Source organism: Uloborus diversus, chromosome 2, assembly GCF_026930045.1.
Source record: "Uloborus diversus isolate 005 chromosome 2, Udiv.v.3.1, whole genome shotgun sequence".
Taxonomy (NCBI): Eukaryota; Metazoa; Arthropoda; class Arachnida; order Araneae; family Uloboridae; genus Uloborus; species Uloborus diversus.
This window is the reverse complement of record NC_072732.1, coordinates 157997516-158019499: the sequence shown is the minus strand read 5'-3', so window position 1 is coordinate 158019499 and position 21984 is coordinate 157997516. Positions and strand designations below refer to the sequence as shown.

The following is a 21984-nucleotide window of genomic DNA, read 5'->3' as shown; positions in this document are numbered from 1 at the left end:
ACCACCGGATCCCCTCAAACTAAGGATATTCTTTATCGCATTCAAAATGGTCCTTGAATCACTCTCCTGATACTCCCCTCCCTTCAACGTCAATGATAAAATGCATACACGAGGGGATTATATCGAGAAAAAAACGCTTAGTCAATTTTTATCAAGTATGATTAGGATTAAACTATATCAATATACATTCCTTTTATTTATAAATTAACAGGGGTGTACACCAGGTGGAAGGCATGGCTGAAACTGAGGTGTTGAAATCTTTAATAGGCTGTTTCTACGGTTTTTTTCTCACTTTTTTGAGGGGTCTCGTTCATAGTGTGCGTGTGAGGGGACATTACTCTTGCGATGGGCATTCCTATAATTAATGCTATGATTAATATTTTTTAATTACGGGCCAGAAAAAAAATCTTCGCCCAGAGTCCCGCAAAATCTCGGGCCGCCACTGTGTACGGGTAATGAATCAGGTCGAAATTCTGACACACATTACTTGGTGTCGGTTATATTAAATGGATGCTTCAGTTGCCAAATCGATTAACTCCACTTTTTAAAAAAATCATCATTTTTTCTTTAATAATGGTTAATCAATGCTTAGCATGTGAATTTATATTAAAGTTTTGTTTCAGTATATTACTGACCATGTGATGGCTAAAAACGTAACACGATGTCCTATTTACTCTTACGTAAAACACAATCTTTTTCATAATTTTTCTCGACTTTGTGTTTCATTGAGTTAATCGATTAGGCAAGTGAGGCATCCAAATAAGAAATAACTTCAAATAGCACAAATATCAGATTGCTGCAGACACAGGTTTCGGCGCTACACGTGTCTGCAGTAATCTGCAATTTGTGCTGTTTGACGTTGTTATTTCATATTTTACTTTTTATGCACAAAGGTATTTATTCAACTTTTTAGTTATGTAGCTCCGTATTGCTTTCAATAATGCACAAACAGGGAAAAGGCGCAAAAATTGAGCGACGGGTTCCTGCTGCTGTTATGTCCGTAATAAGCAGGCGTGATATTCTGCAACTCAATTAAACAATTATAAATTTAGAACATGTTTAATTTTTCATTGTTAAGTTGAATAAACTCGTTTATATAGTGCTTTCGTCTCGCCTCTCCTTAATTTGTTATGTGTAATCAAAGTATTCCTTAACTTCAAAGTGAAACATCTTCAGAGAGAGCTTTGAAATTCTAATGCACAAGTTTTTTGACGGATGTGACGTAGTTGTTTCTTTAATTGTTGCCAATAACAATGAAAAATAACTGTAATTATAAAGTTAGTTTTGTTAATAAATTGAACAAGTTAATTTGAAGGCTGAAATTAAGCATGCATATGACTAAAGTACTAAACATCGAAAAATTACAGAAAAGTACAAAAGTTAATCACAAAATTCACTGAAAAAAGATAACGTATTAGATGTTATTTTTATTGTGGTGGTGTTTTTTCTTTCTTTTTGAATAAGGAATATTTTTTTAACATGGATGAGCAAAAGTCTCTGGGAACCGGCTCCGAACCTTTGTCAGTCCACCGGACCACAGATTAAGAATCACTGGTATAGAAAACTTTGTAACCAAAACTCAACTTATTGAACTAAAAGATTTTGAAATGAATATGGTGCAAAACCAAAGTTATAGATAGAGTCACCGGCTAGCAACTCAACTTATTGAACTAGAAGAATTTGAGTTTAATGTGGTGCAAAATCAAAGCTTTAGCCAGAGTCACTCGGAATGAAACTTAGAAAACAATTCTCGGGACAATTCCCGAAGATAGGTTTTTTTTTAATGAACACTTAACGATGGGTCACTTAAATGTGCGTTCTCCCATCACAAGGGGACATCACCTACCAAGGACGGGTCACGTGGATTTACCCTTCTTCTCATTTTTTAGTACTCCTCGTTAATTGCTTATTTTATGCCAATTGTGTTGGTTTCTCGAGTTAAATTTTGCTACAGTTGTTAATGTAACTTTTCATGCTATGTAATAGCTTGTTTTTTCTTTGGTAAATTTCTTTGCCTTTTAATGGCTGCATTTGACTAATTTGCTGATTCTTTCTGAAATAAAACCTATTATGCGAAAGCTTTGAAATTCTGATCCGCGAACATTTTGTATGATGGAAATGACGAACTTTTTTTTAATTGTTGCTAAAAACAATGAAAATAATATTAGGGTAGACCGGGGCACGTTTACGCAGTGCCCTTTTTTCAAAACGAATCATACCTGGAGAGCCAGCCGTCATAACAGATAGATGCTGCTCCCTAGCAAATATTCTCACAAGTTTTTGAGCTCCAGTCGAGCTTCGGTCTAGCATGCGGAAAGGAAAATCTGTTTTTTACCAAGCTGAGTAAATTTTGTGTAGAACGTTTTGAAGCTTATTGTGAATAAATAAAACTTCGCTAAAAAAGAACAAATATACAAAAATATGCAGAATCTTTTTTTTTGAGAGAGAGAGTTGTATTTGTATGAACTGAAATATTAAACTTCTTTGCACGTTAGAAATAAATCCAAACTTGGCGAGGGGGCAAATTACGCGTTGACGTCGGAGCACCTTTACGCACGTTCCTACTGTGTCTTTTATTTACTCTGTGTGAACCTGACGCTTTTTTCGCTCCGAACTGTCTCAATCCTTTTTAGTATTTTCAGGCTGTTTAGTTTTGAAAATCACCATTTTATTTTTAGTTAAGTTACAAATTCGTATCTTATAGCTTACAATCATATAGTGTTGTTTTCATACCCCTTCAGCTATAACTTTATACACTAGTCAGTCTGTAATAAATTTGCTTTATTTTAACGATGATAGGACATTATGTTCAAAACACTAACAGAACCACGCTAGGTGGATAAAATAAATATGTGCAAACGTGCCCCGTGTCCGGGGCAAGTTTACGCAACCGACTTGGGCTCAAAATTAATTAAATGGTTAAAAACACAAACTGAGCAACAACTAAATATGCCAATTTTGACTCCATTAACTGCTTTATAAAATCGCAATGTCCAAAATTTCCTGAGTTAAAACATAAAAATTAGAAAATTCATTGAAACAAATCCTCGTAAACGTGCCCCGGGTCTCCCTAATTATAAAGTTAAAATACTTCTAATTTTGAATTGTTGCCAAAGCAATGGAAAACAACAGTAATTATAAGAAAGTTAGTTTAGTTAACAAATAAATTTCAATGCGGAACTGAACAAAGCATACATTTGTGCAATTTGTGCATTTTAAAGTTTGCAAATAATGCAGGTTTTTGAAGATTTCTTTAATTCAAGTCATGTCATTAGTTTAAAAGCGTAAAACACATTGCTTAAGTTCAACCTTGAAATTAGTTCGTTAACTTTTATGAACAATATTAACTTTAAAATTACTTTTATTTTTCATTGTTTCTGGTGACAATTAAAAAGCGAATTCCGATTATTGTTTAATTTTCTCGTTGTTTATAATCTATTTTCTTCGTCAAAATGTACAATTTTTTTGTGAATAGGCCTAAGACAAGCGCAGAAAAAACAAGAGCGGGGCATAAGAGAAAACGTGCGGGTGAAGTAACAGTTCAGAGCGTCAAAAAAGATGCGATAAAATTTTTCGTCCTGATTAAAAACTATTTAATGTAAACGTTTATTAAAAAGACAAATAATCTGTGGTATCACCAAACAAATAACTTCTATATAACATCGCCCCAACATGGTGGCAATAAATAAACTGAAGAATTTTCTCCGAGATTTAAAATGCACAAAATGACGCACTTGTAACGGAAAAGTATCCTTTTTTTCCATCACAAATCGTCGTTTGAATAAAATAGTGATACATCTCAAAAAAGCAGATTTTTCAGGAGACCGTTTCTGAAATTGTTGCGATTTATAATTTATTGTTGTTTTTTTCATAACAATTCCCAATTTTATTGAAATGCTCCTTTCAAATGGTTAATACTATACTTTTTGATTAATTCTTGCAGTTTTTGTGCAAGCCTTTTAGGATTCCTAAAAATTTTAATCAAATTTAGGTCAAATAATTAAAGTTTTAATCAAACTTGCCTTCCACCGGCAACTTTGCTATCTACGACTTGTGTTTTTATTCCATATAAAAGATGTATTTTGAAATCATCAGTAAAAAATCTCATTTGTGGTATTTTTTTGAGTTGTGTTACTATTCTTTTCAAGCAACGAAATATAGCTTTTTACCGCGTAATAAAATGTATCTCCAAATATCCGAACTCCAATTAACCGGACTGTCGAAATCTTTCCAATTATACGACATAGCGGATATGATCGGAAGCATAAAAGAACAAGGACTTGGGTGAAAGGGGAAAAATAGTAAAGACAACAAACAGGTAGCAGTGCGTCTTAAGCCTGGGTAAAGAAGGAAGGAAGATTGCCCTCAAAATATTTTTTTACTCTATGCTTTTAAACTTGTGGCCGAAATAAAAATGTATCTTTGAAGTCTTTTAATACAGTCAAAAAGCATTAATGAAGGGTTACCCCCGCCCCCAGTTGTTCGAACTTTTGCTTATCCGAACTACAGCCATTCCTGACTGGTTGGGGGTAATCGGTACTCCATAGAATAGAGTATACAAAGAGTTAAAGTTAACTTTCAAGCACGCTCATAAGCACAAAATACTGCGAAAAATACAGTTTTACAACACCCTGCTCGATTAATATAAGTATTTAAAAGTAGTGTGCGTATTTTTGAATATTATCAAGATTTCGCTCTTGTCCCTAACGAAATTTATCATGGAAAAATAGACTGATTATTTCTTCTCATTTCTAAAATCAAGGAAAAGACAGGAGCAGTTCCCGCAAAAATACGATGTGCAACCATGTGTGCTCCAACCCAAGCTGTTCTATCATAACCTTCTATTCGAAGGTTCTATTCGAAATACGCATTATGATTTTTTTAATCCAATGAGGTCCAACCTTTTTCTTCTTGCGAACTGCACCTAAAATCATTCTCGTGAGCCAGAATTCATATAAAATTTCAAAATATTTCATTCTTTTCGAAATAACTTCAGAAAATACAGAAAAAGCAAGAAAATTACTAACCACTACTTGATGCTTATTTTATTACATGCATGTTGTTCTGAAACCAGTTTCTGAATATTAGGTTCTAAATTTGTGACACTCGTGCTTTTCAATTTGTAACATTGAACGAAACAACGGGCCACGCGGATCAGCTTCGCGGTCGAATGTGGCCCACGGGCGCGCAGATTGTACAGTACGTTATAGTAAATCGAACAAACATCACTGCAGTCCTCTCTAATGATAATGCGTTAGATTAATCGCGCTTTATTCAAATTACACCTGTGTTTGAACCAGGAGACAGTGGACCGATTCTTAATTAAGATATTGTGAAAAAAACTGTCTTGATTTTTTTTTCTCGTCTTTTAAACGTCTTTTAAACAGTTTTACTATAAAACATGCTTTTTTTTGCAGTGAATTGTAAGCAATCTTATTTGAGGATTTGCTTTGCTTATTACAAACTAGCTGCGTTCCTCGGCTTTGGCCGGTCTACCTAGAAAATAAAAATTATGTCTAGTATATTCAACAATCAAGCTTAAATAAATAAATAAAAAAAACATCATGCAAAATTTCCCTCCCAAACAATGACGACAGATATTAAAAACACTTTTAAGAAATTAAATCGAGAAAGATGGATTTAAAAACCGTAACCATGGAAACACAAAATGAAATAAGTTTAAGGAATTAAAAGGCAAAAGAAAATGGTTAACAATTATTTATATTTAATGAAGAAAGTAGGGCCTAAACTTTAGCTAAGCTTAAAAAAAATCGAGCTCAAAACGCAAATAACTCCGCCGTAATTAAGTTAGAGCATTGGAACAAATAGCGTAGAACGCGGAAAATTCTTCACTTTCTAACGATATGTAATATTAATATGTGCAGGTTTTTTTTTCACCCCCATATTCGAGAATTTATGTGAAAAATTGGACCTAAATTGGAATAAAAAAAGAACTACTCATTGATTTTATTTTTTCGAACCGGTCTGCAAACCTTTCCGGAGCTGAAAGAAACAAACTGTGAAAATTTCAGCGAAATCGGCTGGGTAGTTCTTCGAGTTTTGCGCGTTTAAACAAACAGACGCTTTTTGGAGACTTCACTTTATACTATGTAGAGATGTAATCCGGATTATCGAGCATCTGGATCACCTCTGGTTCTAGTTAGTCCGGATAAATAAGGTTGTACTGCATTTAGAAATAACTTGTAAATATTTAACGGGAGGCAAGGTGTCCTGACGAGAGGTTACAAAAGGTCACTGTGACCTTCCAAAAATGTCCTTATTCGGCAAATTTCTTCTGACGATTCGGAAAAATCAGAGTTTCTAATGGGAAAAATTATTATCATTCGGTGGAATTTGGAGTTCGGCATAACTATCATTTGGAGGCATGTTGAGCTCCATTCGGCAAAATTTGGAGTTCTGATGGGCAAAATTATCATCATTCGGTGGAATTTGGAGTTCTGATGGGCAAAATTTGGAGTTCCATTCGGCAAATAGAGAGTTTTCTCTCCCAAAAAAATTGAAGTCCAGGGCGTCCCTGACAGTAGGGTTCAATTTTAGCGTCTTTCGAGAGGAACGTGCCCCCTCCCCCCGTAAAATTCGTTTCTGTCTCAAGACGAACGCACACATTTAAGACACGTGTAAAAATTCAACCCACAAGCAATCGAAAAATCAATTTCTTCCCCTCTACAAACGCGCCCACTGTAGGAACGAGTTTGTGACGCGACGTTTTCGTCTGCGTTTGATTCTCGTCTGGTGTGCAGTCTGGCGGAATGAAAGGAAGAGCATCTTCTTCGCTCTCTTCTGCGTTTTGTCTTCGTTTTTTAATTTCAAGAAAGTCTTACTGGGAAATGGCAATTTTAACCCGAGCTGTTCCATTCGAAGATTTCTCTTTGTTTCTCTCTCTCTCTACGAGATAAACTTCTTGGAACTCTTTGTCAAAAATACGTCTTTGATGCTAAACAAGCAATTAATCCAGATTTCTCGAACTGTGATTTGTGGAGAACTAGAGCTTCACGAAGAGTTCGTAGACATTCCGTAAAAGATTTAATTCTCAAGTATCACTAACTGCAAAATATTTCAAACATGGAAGACTTGTGCTTCTCGGAAGGATGTTAAAAAAAATTCTTATGTCCAAGTATTAATTTATTCGAGGTTTCTTAAACTGTGTTTTATAAAACTCTAGTTGTTACTTCATTGAAATTTAGAAGATGTTCCGTAAAAGAGGCTTCAATGGTTAAATTTCACTTGATGCAGGGTTTCTCAAACTGTTCTGCGGAACAGCGGAAAAGTTGTTGCTTCACGGAAAATTTATTGATATTTAACATAAAACTAACGCTTAAGCATCAATCAATGCAGTTTCTTGAACTGTGTTTTGCGAAGTTCTAGTTTCTTCTAGTTTCTTCGCGAAAGTTTAGAAAATGCTTTGGAATAAAGCAGAGCAATGTTGGTTTGGAAGAAGTTTAACAAAAACGTTGTCTTATTAGTAAAAAAACTAAACTGTTCCAAAATGTCGAGGGCAGAAAATTCTAACAATATATTAAAATTACTGAATGTAATTCATATTTTTTAATTGATTTACAAATGAAGACTAAAAATTGAAAACGCAATAAATGAGAAATGACAAGTTTTACAGGGTATCAAAAATAAGATTCCAGGCGAATTGTGGCACTTACAGCGTTTTCCTTTTTTTGCTTCAGGACTTGGATCAACCAAGACAGTAATCTTCAAAAACGCCACACGGGCGCACAGTGGGGCGAAAACGCCAAAAAACGCTTCAAAATGTTTTGAAACCTCTCTCGCTTGTTTGTTTACATAGGTATGCTATAATAGAGTTTTCTTGATTTGTTTGAGCTCAGTGTTCAAAGTTCGCAAGTTTACGCAGCTAAAACCTTTTCAGGGTCTTTCTACAAATTATTTATGACTAATTAATATTAATTTCTAAAAGGACATAAAAGGACATTTTTTGTAGTGTTTTTTTTTTAATAAAACCTTGAATTCCCAAGTTTTCGGTGCTGATCAAAACCGATTTTCAGTTTGAGAACTCGATTATTGATTTTTTTCGTTCTATTAATATCGTTGGACACAAAAGAAATTAAATATACCCGCCTTTAATAAGAAAAAATATTTATAGACTGCTTAAAAGCAATTTGTGTAAATTCCCGCACTCATAGTTCTTCAACTTTCTAAAGGCTCCCTTCAGCTTTGTAGTGGACGAAGGGCTCTAAAATTTCAGCTCTGATTGCCTAAGATGTAGGCTTGAGCAAATTTATTAATCCTCAACTGGTTTCATGTAGGGAAAAAAAAACCATTTATAAGCGCTTTTTGGCGTTTTCGCCCCACTGTGGGGCGCTAGCACTTGCTCCACTGGCGGACCCTAACAACATTATTTTAACTACTTTTAGGGGAAATTGGCACACAAATCGTGTACTACAGTGAAATGCTTGGCATTAACTTTATTGAGACGAAAAAAAAAATTTTTTGGCACTTAATGCTTTTTCCAATTTTAGTCTTCAAATTATGATTGACCCATACCGATAGTTATGTAAGTTTTGGGCTGTATTATAATGGAATTATGCTGATGGTCATAGGATTTATTTTATGTTGTATTTATGACACATGAACCCAGAAAACTGACATTGGTCAACTCAGACCGGATGTTTTTCCCACTTAGAACTCGTATCATACTGGGAAGGTGGGAGCAATTAAAATTTTCAACAATGCTAAAGAAAAAAATTATTACAAGCATGTCTCTCTTTAGAAAATATTTGTAAGATATTTTTTTATTTATTACGAACTTGTAATTTTCTGCAAGGAGGCCGGTTCATATTTTGAAAAAGTGAACAAAAAATGTCATAAAAGAAATTTCTTTTTAAAAGAAGCAATAAAAAATTAATCAAATTAAAAAAAAAATCAATTTATCTATTATATCTAATTGCCTTCCTACCAGAAGTTTCTCCTCTCCCCCCCCCCCTCCAGTAAAAAAAAAAAGAAAACTCTTGGATTCATGATCTGAACGATGATTGTGTATTTAAAGACGAATCTTCAAACATGCGTTATGGAAAACGACTAGCGATAAAACAAGGAATCGAGTTTAATCTAACGACATCAATGTTCGCCGTTGGGTTCTACAGAAAAGATAATAGCTTAAAACGTATGTATTTGAATATGCGACAATCGCTGTTATATGATGTTGTATTACTCTTTGATAAATCCACTATATTTTCGTAAAAACTTAATTTACCCAATTTTTAATTTGTAAAAGTTTCTTCACCTCGACACATTTTTTGTCCATGAGTTTGAAGGGTAAAGGAAAAAACTTCATTAATGAAAGTTGACTTTCGTCAAATGTTCTTTTGACAAGTAAAACAAAATAATGGTTAACAAGTTCATTTGAAAGTAAGGATGAAGTTTTTTAAAATCATAAAAAATATTAAAGTCTTTCACAATTTTCAAGGGACTCCTATGTCGCGAGTACCATAATCGGTTTTATAATCTGTATTATCACAGGTCTTCAGCTCTCTGTTGTCTTTTATGTTGTTTTTCATCATTTAAAAAAACTATTACAAAAAAAAGGGGTAATGACCCCAGTAATTGACACTTAAAGAGTTAGTCCTTAAACTGACCTCTGTTTTCATTATTTAGAAAAAAAAATATTCACTTGCAAATATTTTTGCATTAAAGAATGCACATCTATGCATCTATTTAGTTCACTAAAATCTTAAGTATTTGAATTGATATTTTTTATAAAAATATATTTGAAAAGTTACCAAAATCACCTGTAATTGGCACCTAATACCCCAGTGTATGACTGACACCTTGTGATTCAGTAATTGGTACACGTTAATAGAACTGGAAAAATCACTCTATTTTTCATTTTTAGATTAAATACAAATTTTATCATTATAAGAAACATAATTAATCAAGGGCGGCCATATAGGGGGTAAGGGGGGATCAAGACCCCCGTTTAAAATAGGAACTTCCTTGCTTTTAGTCCTTTTTTTTTTTTTGCAAAAATGAAAAAAAAAGTCCATGTAATTAATTTTAATTTAAAGTAGGTAATTTTACATAAATTAATGTTAAATCACACATTTTGACGTTGAAAAAGTATTTTACAGAAATAAAAATAAATTTAGAGTGTTGCATGGAAAAAAATATCGAAATTATTGTTGCTTCATTAGTCGGTATGCAGTTTCGTTTTTGCGAATTATAGCTATTTTTACAGAAAAAAGAATCTTGACCCATGTTTCTAAGGGATCATAAAAAATGAACCGATTTTCTACAGTCGCAGTATCTGACTGATGGCCAAACATGTTTGTTTTTTATTGTTTCCCTTAAAAATGTAACAGTATATTCTGTAGGATTCAGTCAATAGTAGAACCCATATAATATAGTTGCTGCAAGAGTATCAGAAACCAATTTAGTGACATATTGCACAACACATTAGTGTTTTTAGGCACATGTGCCAATTACTGGAGACTAGAAAAACTGAAGCACCACTAAATGGTATCTATCATTATTTCAAAAATCCAAAAAGGGACAAAAATATATTTCTACCCACTCAAACTAACACCTTTCAACTAAACAAAACTTTTGACAAGAAAAGTTAAAATATATGTTAAATCAGATATTAATGGATTGATGTGCATGCTTCCATTAAGCCAGAGAAGAAGCTTTTTCAACAAAAATGGCTGATTTGACACAAGTCACAATTGTTTCTCTTTCCTATGTACTGCTGCCATTCAGCAACATGAATTGAAGTTATAATCTTGAAAGTAAATGTACATTCAGTTGGTATATAGCCATCTACTTTTAAAAGATTGAATACTAATCTTATTTTAGGACATTTTTGTTGGAAGTGCCAATCACTGGTGTCCTGCCAATCACTGGGGGTGTTACCCTAATTGGGGAAAGACCGGCGGTTTTCACTTTATCTCTCTCTCTCTCTCAATCGACGTACTACTTTTTTAAATATTATCTACGCGTACTCCCAGTAAAAAGTCTTTAGCTTTATTAAAATATGTTACATAAATTAAAGTTTTACTAATAACAATTAAAGTAAAATTACATTAAGGAAATTTAAATTAAAGTAAGAAATTTAACTTTAATGGATTGTTTTATTAAAGTCTTTATTAATCAAACATACAATTAAAACTCCTGAGAAAATAATTAGCAACAATTCAGTTTAAAAATCAAATGTAAACGAGCTGATGTGTGCACCACATGACTTCTTTTTACTCCAATTTTAATGTCATTTTCCCATTATTGGCAATTTTAATGTGATTCAATAGTTTACTCTCTAAATATCACCACCAGTGGCCAAATTGAAACCAGATTATATAAATAAAAAAAAAAAATTGCCAAATTCGTCACCAACTTGGCCACAAAACTCGGTGACTAAAAGACGAGCGATGTATCGCCAAGTGCCCGCCAAATTATAACACCACTTGGGTATACATTGAAATTAACAATGATTCCCCTCCAAAAAGGGGCAAAAGACCCCTTTAGAAACACCGGAATGTAACCAAAAAAGGAGGTGCACAACTAGACCCCACTAGGAGTCTATGTACCAAATTTCAACTTTCTAGGACATACCGTTCTTGAGTTATGCGAGATACATACGCACATACATACATACGTACATACAGACGTCATAAGAAAAGTCTTTGTAATTAACTCGGGGAATGTCAAAATGCATACTTCGGGTTTTTATACGTTCTTAGGCACTTTTCCCGCGTGTGGTCGAGTTAAAAAAAAGCTCTACATTAATTCGGGGGTGAGCAAAATGGAAATTAAGGCCAAATTTTAAGTGAAATTTTTTTTGCGAATACAATACTTCCTTTATTATAAAAGGAAGTAAAAAGAAACTCAGCGCTCATAAATGATTAGCTCCAGCTTGGTCAAATACAGCAGAAAATCACTCTCAACGTAAGTTTTTCAATGCATGCTCTTCAGGTAAATTTAACGCAAAACCTCTTGCGCGGAAGTAAGTTGCCGTATGCCCCAGAATGTTCTTCACCGCAATCTCTTCTATGGGACATATCTCTGTCATTCTTGTCCTTAAAAAGTTTTTAAAAGAATTTCAATCGATTGTTGCTTTTTTCTTTAATTACTAAAATATGTTTCAATTATTGTTTGTTATTCATTTTAACATGTCAAATCTTAAGCCCATTGGAGAAAGTAATAATCAAAAATGACTGAGGAAAAAATCTCCATCCTCAACGGAAGCAATGAAGATGCATGAAAGTTATGGGGGGGGGGATCCCGTCAGTGGGAGGGGGGGTATTTTGAGAAAAATGCATTTGAATGTTTGACTGACAGATTTTTTCCCCAGTTGAAACAAATATTTCAGTTGACTAACAGGATTTTTGTCGAAAAGATGATAGACTATTCGAAAAGTCGGTTCAGCTACCACAAATTGGTATCATTGCTCTGTTTCCTTGGGGAAAAAACAAAAAACAAAACTGATTGACAGAGTTTCTTTACCGTAGCCTTCATTTCGTTTTTTAAAGTCAACTATTTCATGTTTCTAAAACTAAGTGCTGAAATTATCTAAACGACCGCACTGTTTATACTTATATAATTAAAAAACTGAGCGTATGTATTTATGTTTGTCGAAATAACTTCTCCCGAACGCCAATGAACTGACCATCGAGCCAGGTATCGATGGATTCATAATCTTCCCGTCTTCATGTTTGGCTATTTAACATAATCGAGCGATAATAATTAGCGGAGATATCAACTAAAAAATAATTAATCATGCCTCTTAGATTTCAAAATAAAATCCCTATTTTCGAAGGCTCATTCAAATTATTATTCAGTGCTTCATCTCAACTTTCCGTAACTTCCCGCTTTTACTGTCCAACCACGTCCAGATAAGAAGAATCTATCTGAGTGAGGGGGGGAGGAGGAGTAAAAATTTGATGCCGGTATTCCGCACATTTGAATGAGACTCTGCTTCTGCAAAAGCTGGTATCGCTAAAAAAGTAATAGATTCCTCCATTTCCAGCTGTAAAACGGATGTTTGTCTTTCCATACAATCCGTGGTCAAACAGTATTAAAATGTGTAGTTGTAGCGTGAAGAAAATCGTTAAATGAAAGATTTGTAGCCATTTTTTTTTCTCGAATAAAAAAAAAAATGGTTTTTGTTTTGAGGCTTTTCCTGCAATCGGGGTTTTTAAAATGTTTACTTTTTTTTGGTTATTTTCCCACAATCTACCGAAAAATTTTACTGATATTTTTTTTTATTCAAGCCTGATTGTTGAACCCGCGTCACTAGACATAACTATTATTTTCGAGGTGCATCGTGCAAAGCCGAGCAACGCAGCTAGTATTCCCTTAAATTTCGTTAGTGTTATTCCGTGAATTTCAGCCCGAACAGACTTCCATTACATCCTAAATCACTACATATGAGAATAAAAAGAGAAGACCATTCGTCATATTTGATCATAGTAGCACTTTGCTCTTAATCTTCGTTACAATGAAATGAGTTAACTAAAGCCCGTTAGATCTTCATTGTTATCAATCCTCTTTATCGACGCCAGAAATGGATGGCCTTTCTGTATTACCTAGATATTAAAGGTCGTCCAAATCACCGTCTCACGGATCAATAACTCTCTCACATTAGATGATGAGATTTATTTATTGAAGTTTCATTACGAACGACGATGTGATATTAAGTAATCATGCTCAGTCGTTTAATCGTTGCACTAACATTCTTGCGTAAAGATATTTAGTTTAAATTTGTTCCGTTTTTGTTTTTAATATTACATTCTTTCTAAGAATTTATGTGTATTCAGGGCCCCGGTTCTAGTAATTCTGCCTTCCTAGATGACATTGGCAGGTGCCCCTCCCTCGCACTGAATCATAATAATAAAATATTAATAAAATAAAAATAACAGTAAAGCGCTTAAAATTAAAGTGAGTTTCTAGTTTAATTCCAAACTGGGTTTTGCATATCCAAACACTGGTACACACTTTAAATTACCTTTTTAAACATTAAAGTAGTGATCTTATGGCACTAAAAGAGATACTAATATTTTCAAAAGACTTTTAAATCACCCAATTTGCCGCCTTTAAAATTTATTTGAATTTCTAGTTAAATTCCCAACTATGTTTTGCATGCCAAGCACTAGTACACGTGGTACTCACTCTAAATTATTTTTATTATTATTTTTGCATTGAAGCAGTGAATTTCTGGCGCTGAAACAGATATTCACACTTAAAAAACAAAATATTTCGACTTCGATATTTGCCGCCCCTAAAATCTGCAGTCCTAGGCGGCCGCCTAGTTAGCCTACCCCAGGAGCTGGGCCTCTGTGTATACATATACTGGCTGTAAATGTAACTTTGGGGACTGTTTGAAAAATAGCTCGTCGAGAAAATATTCACAAAATTATGATGTATAGAGATATAAAAAACAAAATCACATTGATAGACATACGAATTTTGAAAATGTCAGAATTGGTTGGCTGTGAAATTTCACTATATTTTGTAAAAAATTGCAAAAATTTCTGAATCTTTTTTGTTTACGTGTAAAATAAACGAGAATCCATTAGTACAAAGAAGAAAAATAATTTCCGTATGAATTTAATGAATTTACATTTTTGTGCGATAGGTAAAATGTGTTGATATGTCACAGCGTGTAATCGTACATTTTTTTAAAAATATCTAACGATAATACTTTTAGATATTTAAATAAGACATGAAATATGATAATGAGAGGGTTCACTAAATTTGTTAAAGACTGGAAATGTTATTTTTATCCTGGGAAAAGACATTAGGGGTTGTTCACAAATGATGTCATGTTTTGACATCATGAGTTCATGAAATTGGGGCAGTTTGTGACAAGGGGGAGGGAGGAGGTAACAAGAAGTAAGAGGAGAGGAGTTGCAAGATGAAGCTCCGTATAACGCGGTTCCATTCAAAGAGAAGAACAATAAGTATGCTTATTTTTCATGAAAACTTAATGCTTTGTTTCGGAAGTGGAGTAATTAAATTAACTGTCTTAAAATACAGTAATGGTGATGGGAAATTCTAGAAACATAAATCCAAATAATTTTTAAATACATAAAAAAATAATTTATAAAAATCTTATGTCTCACTGCATTTTGGCGGATTAACTTAATTTCGTCTTTTACTGCATTTCATTTTCAATTAACTTCATAGTATTATTATAAAAGAACAGTTAATAGAAAACTGTATGTTTTATGATAAAGGAATAAAAAAATGATTTGCTTTCTTTTATGAACTGAGTGCCTATTAAAGGCATTTCGCTCAATTGAAACGAAAAAGAAAAGATCAGTTTTGCGCTAGCCGTATTAAATCAATTAATCAAGCTCAAGTAGTAAAAAAAGTTGCATACACAATTCCAGCAAAGAATTTATGCTTTTTCAAATAGTCATGATTCGACATATCGCTCGTTTGGAAGAAGAGTGACACAATACAAAATTTTTAATTTTTTTTTTTTTTTTTTGTTTAAAGGCCTCTAAAGGACTGAATCTTCTCTGGAAAAAAATTACAGATTTTTTATTCTAATATTAATCACTGAAGAGCTCAGCAAACTTAATTTTGTTAATGCAAATGTCTTACAGAGTTAAACTTCAAACGCTTCTCCTGTAAAATTTCATTTTTTCGTATTGTGGCACTCTTCTTCCAAAAGAGCGATATTGGTATAAAGTGCGGAAAAACTCTTAACTTACTTTGAAAAAAAAAAAAAAAAACTTTTTTGCTCAGTTCGGAAAATCTTTATACTTTGTTTAGAAGTTTAAATTTTAATGAATAATGTTCGTTAACATGCTCAAATTTATATCAAAGTTTCGCTAGTTTATTTTAAAAAATGCGTCATACAACAGAAAATGATTTATGTTTAATATGAATTTGTTTCACTCATATTCTTTTCACTTGATGAATCTGTGACAAGAAAACACGTGTTTACTCTAATCGCTCATTTTGTTGATCCTAAAAAGAATTTTAATTTCATACTCGTACATTTTTCTCTTTGTAAACTGTAGTAATTTCAGTTAGTTATTGCTTAATTAACAATGATCTGTATGTTCTGATGGGATTGTTCCGCAATGCTTCACATCAGATGCCAGTAGATGAGAAAAAACAGAATTTTTATTTTCGAGTAGCTACACCCCGCGAAAACTTGTGATTGGTGAACACTTAAAAATATATTTTTTCTCTGAATCTATATTCTTCATAAAGTTCATGCGACAAAACTAATATCAAACATTTTAGGAGTCTTTGTACTGTATTTTGTGCAACATGAGACAAATCTATCAAAATGAAATTGTTCACATCCAAAGAGTAAATAATTGGGTTGAATAAATATAATTGTGCTTGAAAAGTAAAATAAAACATAACAAAGTTTTAACTGCAAGAAAACGGCAGATTAGGATGAAAAATTATCCGAACTTTCATCCTGAATCTCACACATCATTGCATTGAAAAAAGGTTTTCTCCAAACCCCGAAACACGTGTCTGCAGTAATCTGTAGTTTTGTGCAATTAAAACATTTTCCTATTTTATTTTAGTAAATAATTGCCCAGAAAACGGGTAAAATTCTACTGAGTATTATGAAAGAAAGGGGGGGGGGAGGAGACTCTATGATCTAAAATCATTGACCCCTGATATCAAGTGTACCGCATTTCTATTTTACAGCTCATACTCTCTCTTTTTCTGTCTTTCAATACAAAAAAAAATTGACACATCGCGAGAATTTTACAAAATTAGTACAAAATGCTAATTTTCCTGAAAATTCAATTGTACCGCACCCGATTCAAGTTTTTCTTATTGTTTCTACTAATGAATCGTAAATCTATGTATCAAAAAAAAAGTGTGTGCTTGTTTCTTATACACATCCCTTCATAGTCTTTGCTTTAAATAAATCGTGAAATGATAGATAAGAAACATATAACTAGGTAAATAGCTTTCTATTTCTCTTTTGGATATCAGTACACATTTTCCCTTAAGAAATTATATGATTGCAAGTCCTGTTAAAGCTTTTGTTACTACCTTTTTTTTATTGACCCGTAAAATGATAAGGATTAAAAATAAAATTAGACTATTTTCAAATCTGTTAATTAAAAAGAATAAAATTAGATTAATATTTTTCTTTTATATTGTTGTGTGTTTAGAAAAAGAATACATATTTTCGTCTTAAGAAATCAAATGGATACAGGTGTTTTCAAACTTTAATTTTTTTTTTAATAATAGTGAAATGATCGATAATAAGGATAAAATTAGATTAATAGTTTTCTATTGCATTGACAGGATTTTAACAAATAAGTACATAAATTTGAATGCTGGTTCGATAAAAGTTTTCTTCTTAAATGATTGTAGATAAATAACATCAAAATCAGGGAAACAGTATTCTATTGTAGTTACTTTTAGGATTTTAGAAAATTAGTACACAATTTAAATTTTGATCCGATTACAAGATTTTTTAACGGTCTTTTCTTAATCAATCGTAAAATGATAAGTAATAAAAATAAACTTTCATGAACATTTTTAAAATGTATTGATTATTGTAGAAAATAATTGCTTTTTAAGAAATAGACATTCATTTCATGGATGTTTGATGCATACAGGTTTAACTACAGTCTAGGGTGGATACATATTAGCATTTTAAACGAAGGGGGGGGGGGAATGCTAAAAAAGATAGAGTTTTATGTGCGAAAAAAATTCTAGAACAGTTTGGTTACATAAGAAAAAGCACCTAATCTGCCAGAAATAAGGCGCCTAGCATGTTATTAACTTCATTAATTTATTTCAGAAGCAATTGTTATTTCAAATATTTACTAATAAAACTGTCAATAAAGCAAAAAGTTTATTGAAAACACTTACATTGTTTAAACACACTTTGCTAATAAATTTGCATGATATTTTACATCACTCCTGTCTTCTATTCAGTGGTTAAATTAGGATCACATAAAGTAATTATGCATGCATAAAATTTTCGAACGTTTTCTTCACGGGGGGGGGGGGGTCATGACTTCCATGACCTTCCCCTTGTATCCACCTCTTACTACAGTTTCATGATATTACTCTGTGTTAATGAATCGTTAATAAGTGATAGCGCAAACTTGCAACATAATCACAGTATGTGAACAGAAGAAAAAAAAAATGGTTCCTCCGTATGATATGAATATCACATGCAATAATGAAAACAAAATAAATATTCTACATTAATTATGTCTTGACAGATGATATAGCAGTTAAGAAGTTACTTTTAAAAAAACATGCGCTATTTGATGGAGCGCTGGCCATTTCCTGTGCATCTGTTGACGGAATTCGAACCAACAACCTTAACTAATAAAAAATGGAACTGAACAAGACTTCTCAACGTACTAGCGTGGGTAATATGCTAAATCGGCAACGAGTTTTCTTGAACACGAACATAGATTGATGAAGTTTGAATCTGAAATAAATACGACACTACATAAAAGAATTGTCAAAACCTTAAATGTGTAAATAAGCAAATAAGTCAACTTTTTTTTTTTAATTCCACCGTCATATTAAAATTTCTAGCGTATTTTGTTTCAAACGATTTAATGCATGAATTAATTTGCAAACATTAGATTATCATTCCCGAAGTCATTAAAATAAGTGTTTTTTTTTTAATATTTATTTTCGAGTCGCATTTCGTAAGTTTTTCTTTTTATTGTTAGAAATTACGCTAACAAATTTTTCATAGCTCTCCGAACATTCTCATTAATTTTCTTCAATTGTAATCGTGAGGTACAGACCTGAGATTTTCTTTCTTCACCTTTTTAAAGTATTCAATATACATGTTAAGGATCACAAGATTAAAAATACATGAATATAAATGCTCAATCTCATGTCTATTATTAGCCGAAGTAGATTTTTGTTGAGAGCACAAAACTAATTTCACACTTGCAGACATTTTTTACAATACGCATCTTGCGAATTCGTTGTTACGTTCAAGATTAATATGAATTTTTGTTTCTTTAGTTATGCCTGTATACACTGTACTGCCGTTTGATACAGCACCATAATATCTGTTTTCGCAAAAACTGTGTAGTAAATTTTTAAGAATGTGTACACCTTTTTTAGTTTGTTTATGGAAGTTTTTAGTTGACTTTTAACAGACATATCGCGCAAAATAAAGCAATTTTACCTCGGTCAACTTTGAAACGTTCTGAATGTTTCTCTGGAGCGAGTATTAAATGTATTCCCTATCATTGCTCTCATCTATACCAATAACCGATAACAGGGCTAAGTAAATATACATATAGGATTTTTATCACAAATAACTTGTACGTTTTGAAACAGAAATTAGCTGGGAAACCTTTAATATTTAAATGATTTTAATTAAATTAGCAAACAAATATATCCTAGAGAGGAACAAGGATTAATTTTTAGTGCCAACTGCTTCAAGTTTTTGACACGTATATAGATTTTTTCCTTTTAGTACAGAGCATTTATATGAAAAAATAAGTTGAAGTTTCGTGATGGTAACATTATTCTATTTCTGAAATACATTTACACTAAAAAGAATAAAATAACAGAACTTTAAAAAAAAAAAAATGCTAAGCACTTTTCAAAATGCACTCAAAAGGACAAAATAACTTTTCTGGGTCACAAAGGACAATTTAAGTATTCCTGTAGTTTTCAAAAATTCCAAGAAAATGACACCACAAACAAATAAAAGTGCGGTTCTAGTCATTTCAAACCAAACTTTTCCAAAAAGAAAAAATATGCATCTTTAAACACTCAAAGTTGTGATCGAAAGCTTGATAATGATAAGAAATTCTCTTTATGACTTGAGCCGCACTTTTGTTCGTTTGTGATCTTGGAATTTTTAAAAACTACAGGAATACTTAAATTGTCCTTTCTGACCCAGAAAAGTTATTTTGTCCTAGTGAGTGCATTTTAAAAAGTGTTTAGTATTTTTAAAGTTCTGTTATTCATCTATAGGTTTTGTTCATATAGAAGTCCCGAAATTTTCAGTTCACAAAATCACCGATATTTTTATTTTCGCAAAAATTGCAACTCACAAAAACAAAAGCTTAATGTTGGTAAAATGAATAGAAATTATAAAATATAATTGAGTCCATAATTTTTTTTAGCAAAATGACATATGATAAAACATACAGCTAGATAACTAATTCATAGAAAATTGTTCGATTAAAACCATTGTAAAAATATTAATTATGTTTTCTCTCCTTTCTCTTCAGGAGCTGGAAGTGAAGAAAAAGAAGCCTGCAATGGTAACGTTAGTGCAAAGAATGACGATGCTGAGGATGCGCCATCTAGTGGTGAAAAATCTGAACAAAATGGCGGATGCGAGAACGAAGGAGGGAAATCGATCCAAGATGGCGAGGGCGAGACCGACGATGCTGCCAACGATGAGACAGCCAAACAGGAGGATGAAGAGGAAGGGACGGCGAAGGAGGAGGAAAGTAATTCTGCGGAGGCAACAGATAGTACCGAAAATGTCGAATCTAGGGAAAATAACGAAGAAGAAAAAGCAGAGTAAAAATTTAGAAGGCTACGTATGAGATGGTTTAGAGAAAAAAATACGGCTTTTATTTTTGTTCCATTTTGTTAAAAGGTTTACTTTTGACATCCAAAGATGGTTACTCCATAGAATGTTTAACAAAATGCCAAAGAATAGAATGACATGAAAAATTTGTACTCACCAGCGTAAAGAATGAGTAGAACTATGACGAAAATACAATTAGCCTATTTCCACGTATCAAATACTTGTTCGAAATTTCGATGACGTGTAAACATGAATTAAATTTAAAAAGACTCTAAAAAACTATTTTATGTTTGAAAGTTTACAGTTAGATGAAAGTATATTTTATTGTTTTTTGACTCAATAGTTTTTCGAAGATTATTTACCATTTAGGCGTTCTCAGCCGATAAAAATAAAATAGAATCAAAACTCACAGAAAAAATTTCCAGAAAAAGCTGAAATTCTACTCATCAATGAAAAATTCATTTACGCTGGTGGATATAGAACTAAATTCTAAAAAGGCTAATTGGACAATTTTTATATAAATAAAATAATATCCAAAAAAAAAAAAAAAAAAGTTGTGATGCTGGAACTTATGATTGCATCGACTGGATTCTGAACTCTGAAAGTAGGTTTTGTGCGTCTTAAGTGTGAATGTGCCAAGCTAGTGTAATACCGTAAGGAAATATGAAAAACTATTAGTGGAGTTCATCTTCGAAGCTGGTAGTGCAACGGAATATAAACATTGCTGTTTTTTTCTCCTATTTTCCAGTTCAGGGGTTGAACGACACATGGCCATTTCATTGCAAAGAAAATCGAAAATTAATAATAGTTACCACTGTCAAATTACCATCGCGCTTTTAAATGGTCTTAACTTGAAGCTGTATTGTTTCGTGATAAAATAACTTTATTTCCGAGTCATTTATTTATAAATTAATATTTTATGCATTTTAGAAAAGCTTAAAAAAGGGCCAAATAATTAAAAATATTACGTTTTGCTCAATTTTGAATAATGTTGTAATTTTGTACTACCATGTAACGTCAATAGGAATGTATATTTGTAAATTAATGATTTTTTTAATTAATACCATATTTGTAATGTTACTTTTTATTAAAGTATGAAATTTAAATGTTCATTTAAAAGACAGAGGATTGAGTTTTTTTTTTAAACGACGAATATTTTTTTTAAATAAATAAAATATGTTAAAAAACTTAATAATAGTATTAATGTGTTACGATTAATTTGTAACAACGAAGGAAAAAGTTAAAAAATGCATAAATTTAATACATAGTATTTTTCGGTAATACTTCTTTTTTAAATAATATATGACAGCAAAATAATGTTTTTTTAGCAACTATAATGATTTTCTTAGTTTTTTTTCCTTTTCTTTTTTTATTTTGTACGATTGAGGAGAACAAATTTTTTTTTAACTAGCAGCATTCACAAGCAATGGAAATAATGAAATACAGGGGCATAATAAGGATTATTTCTGAATTGT

At 32.3% G+C, this 21984-nt stretch overlaps 1 protein-coding gene across 1 annotated transcript in view; it reads left to right on the top strand.

Annotated features, from left to right (window-relative positions):
• Positions 1 to 21447, top strand: part of LOC129216114 (glutamic acid-rich protein-like) — a 75899-nt gene extending 54452 nt beyond the window's left edge. Inside the window, exon 2 of the mRNA XM_054850267.1 lies at positions 20202 to 21447. Coding sequence (XP_054706242.1) covers positions 20202 to 20503 — 302 coding nt within the window. The 3' untranslated portion in view covers positions 20504 to 21447. The remainder of the gene's footprint in view (positions 1 to 20201) is intronic.
• Positions 21448 to 21984: the final 537 nt, after the last annotated feature.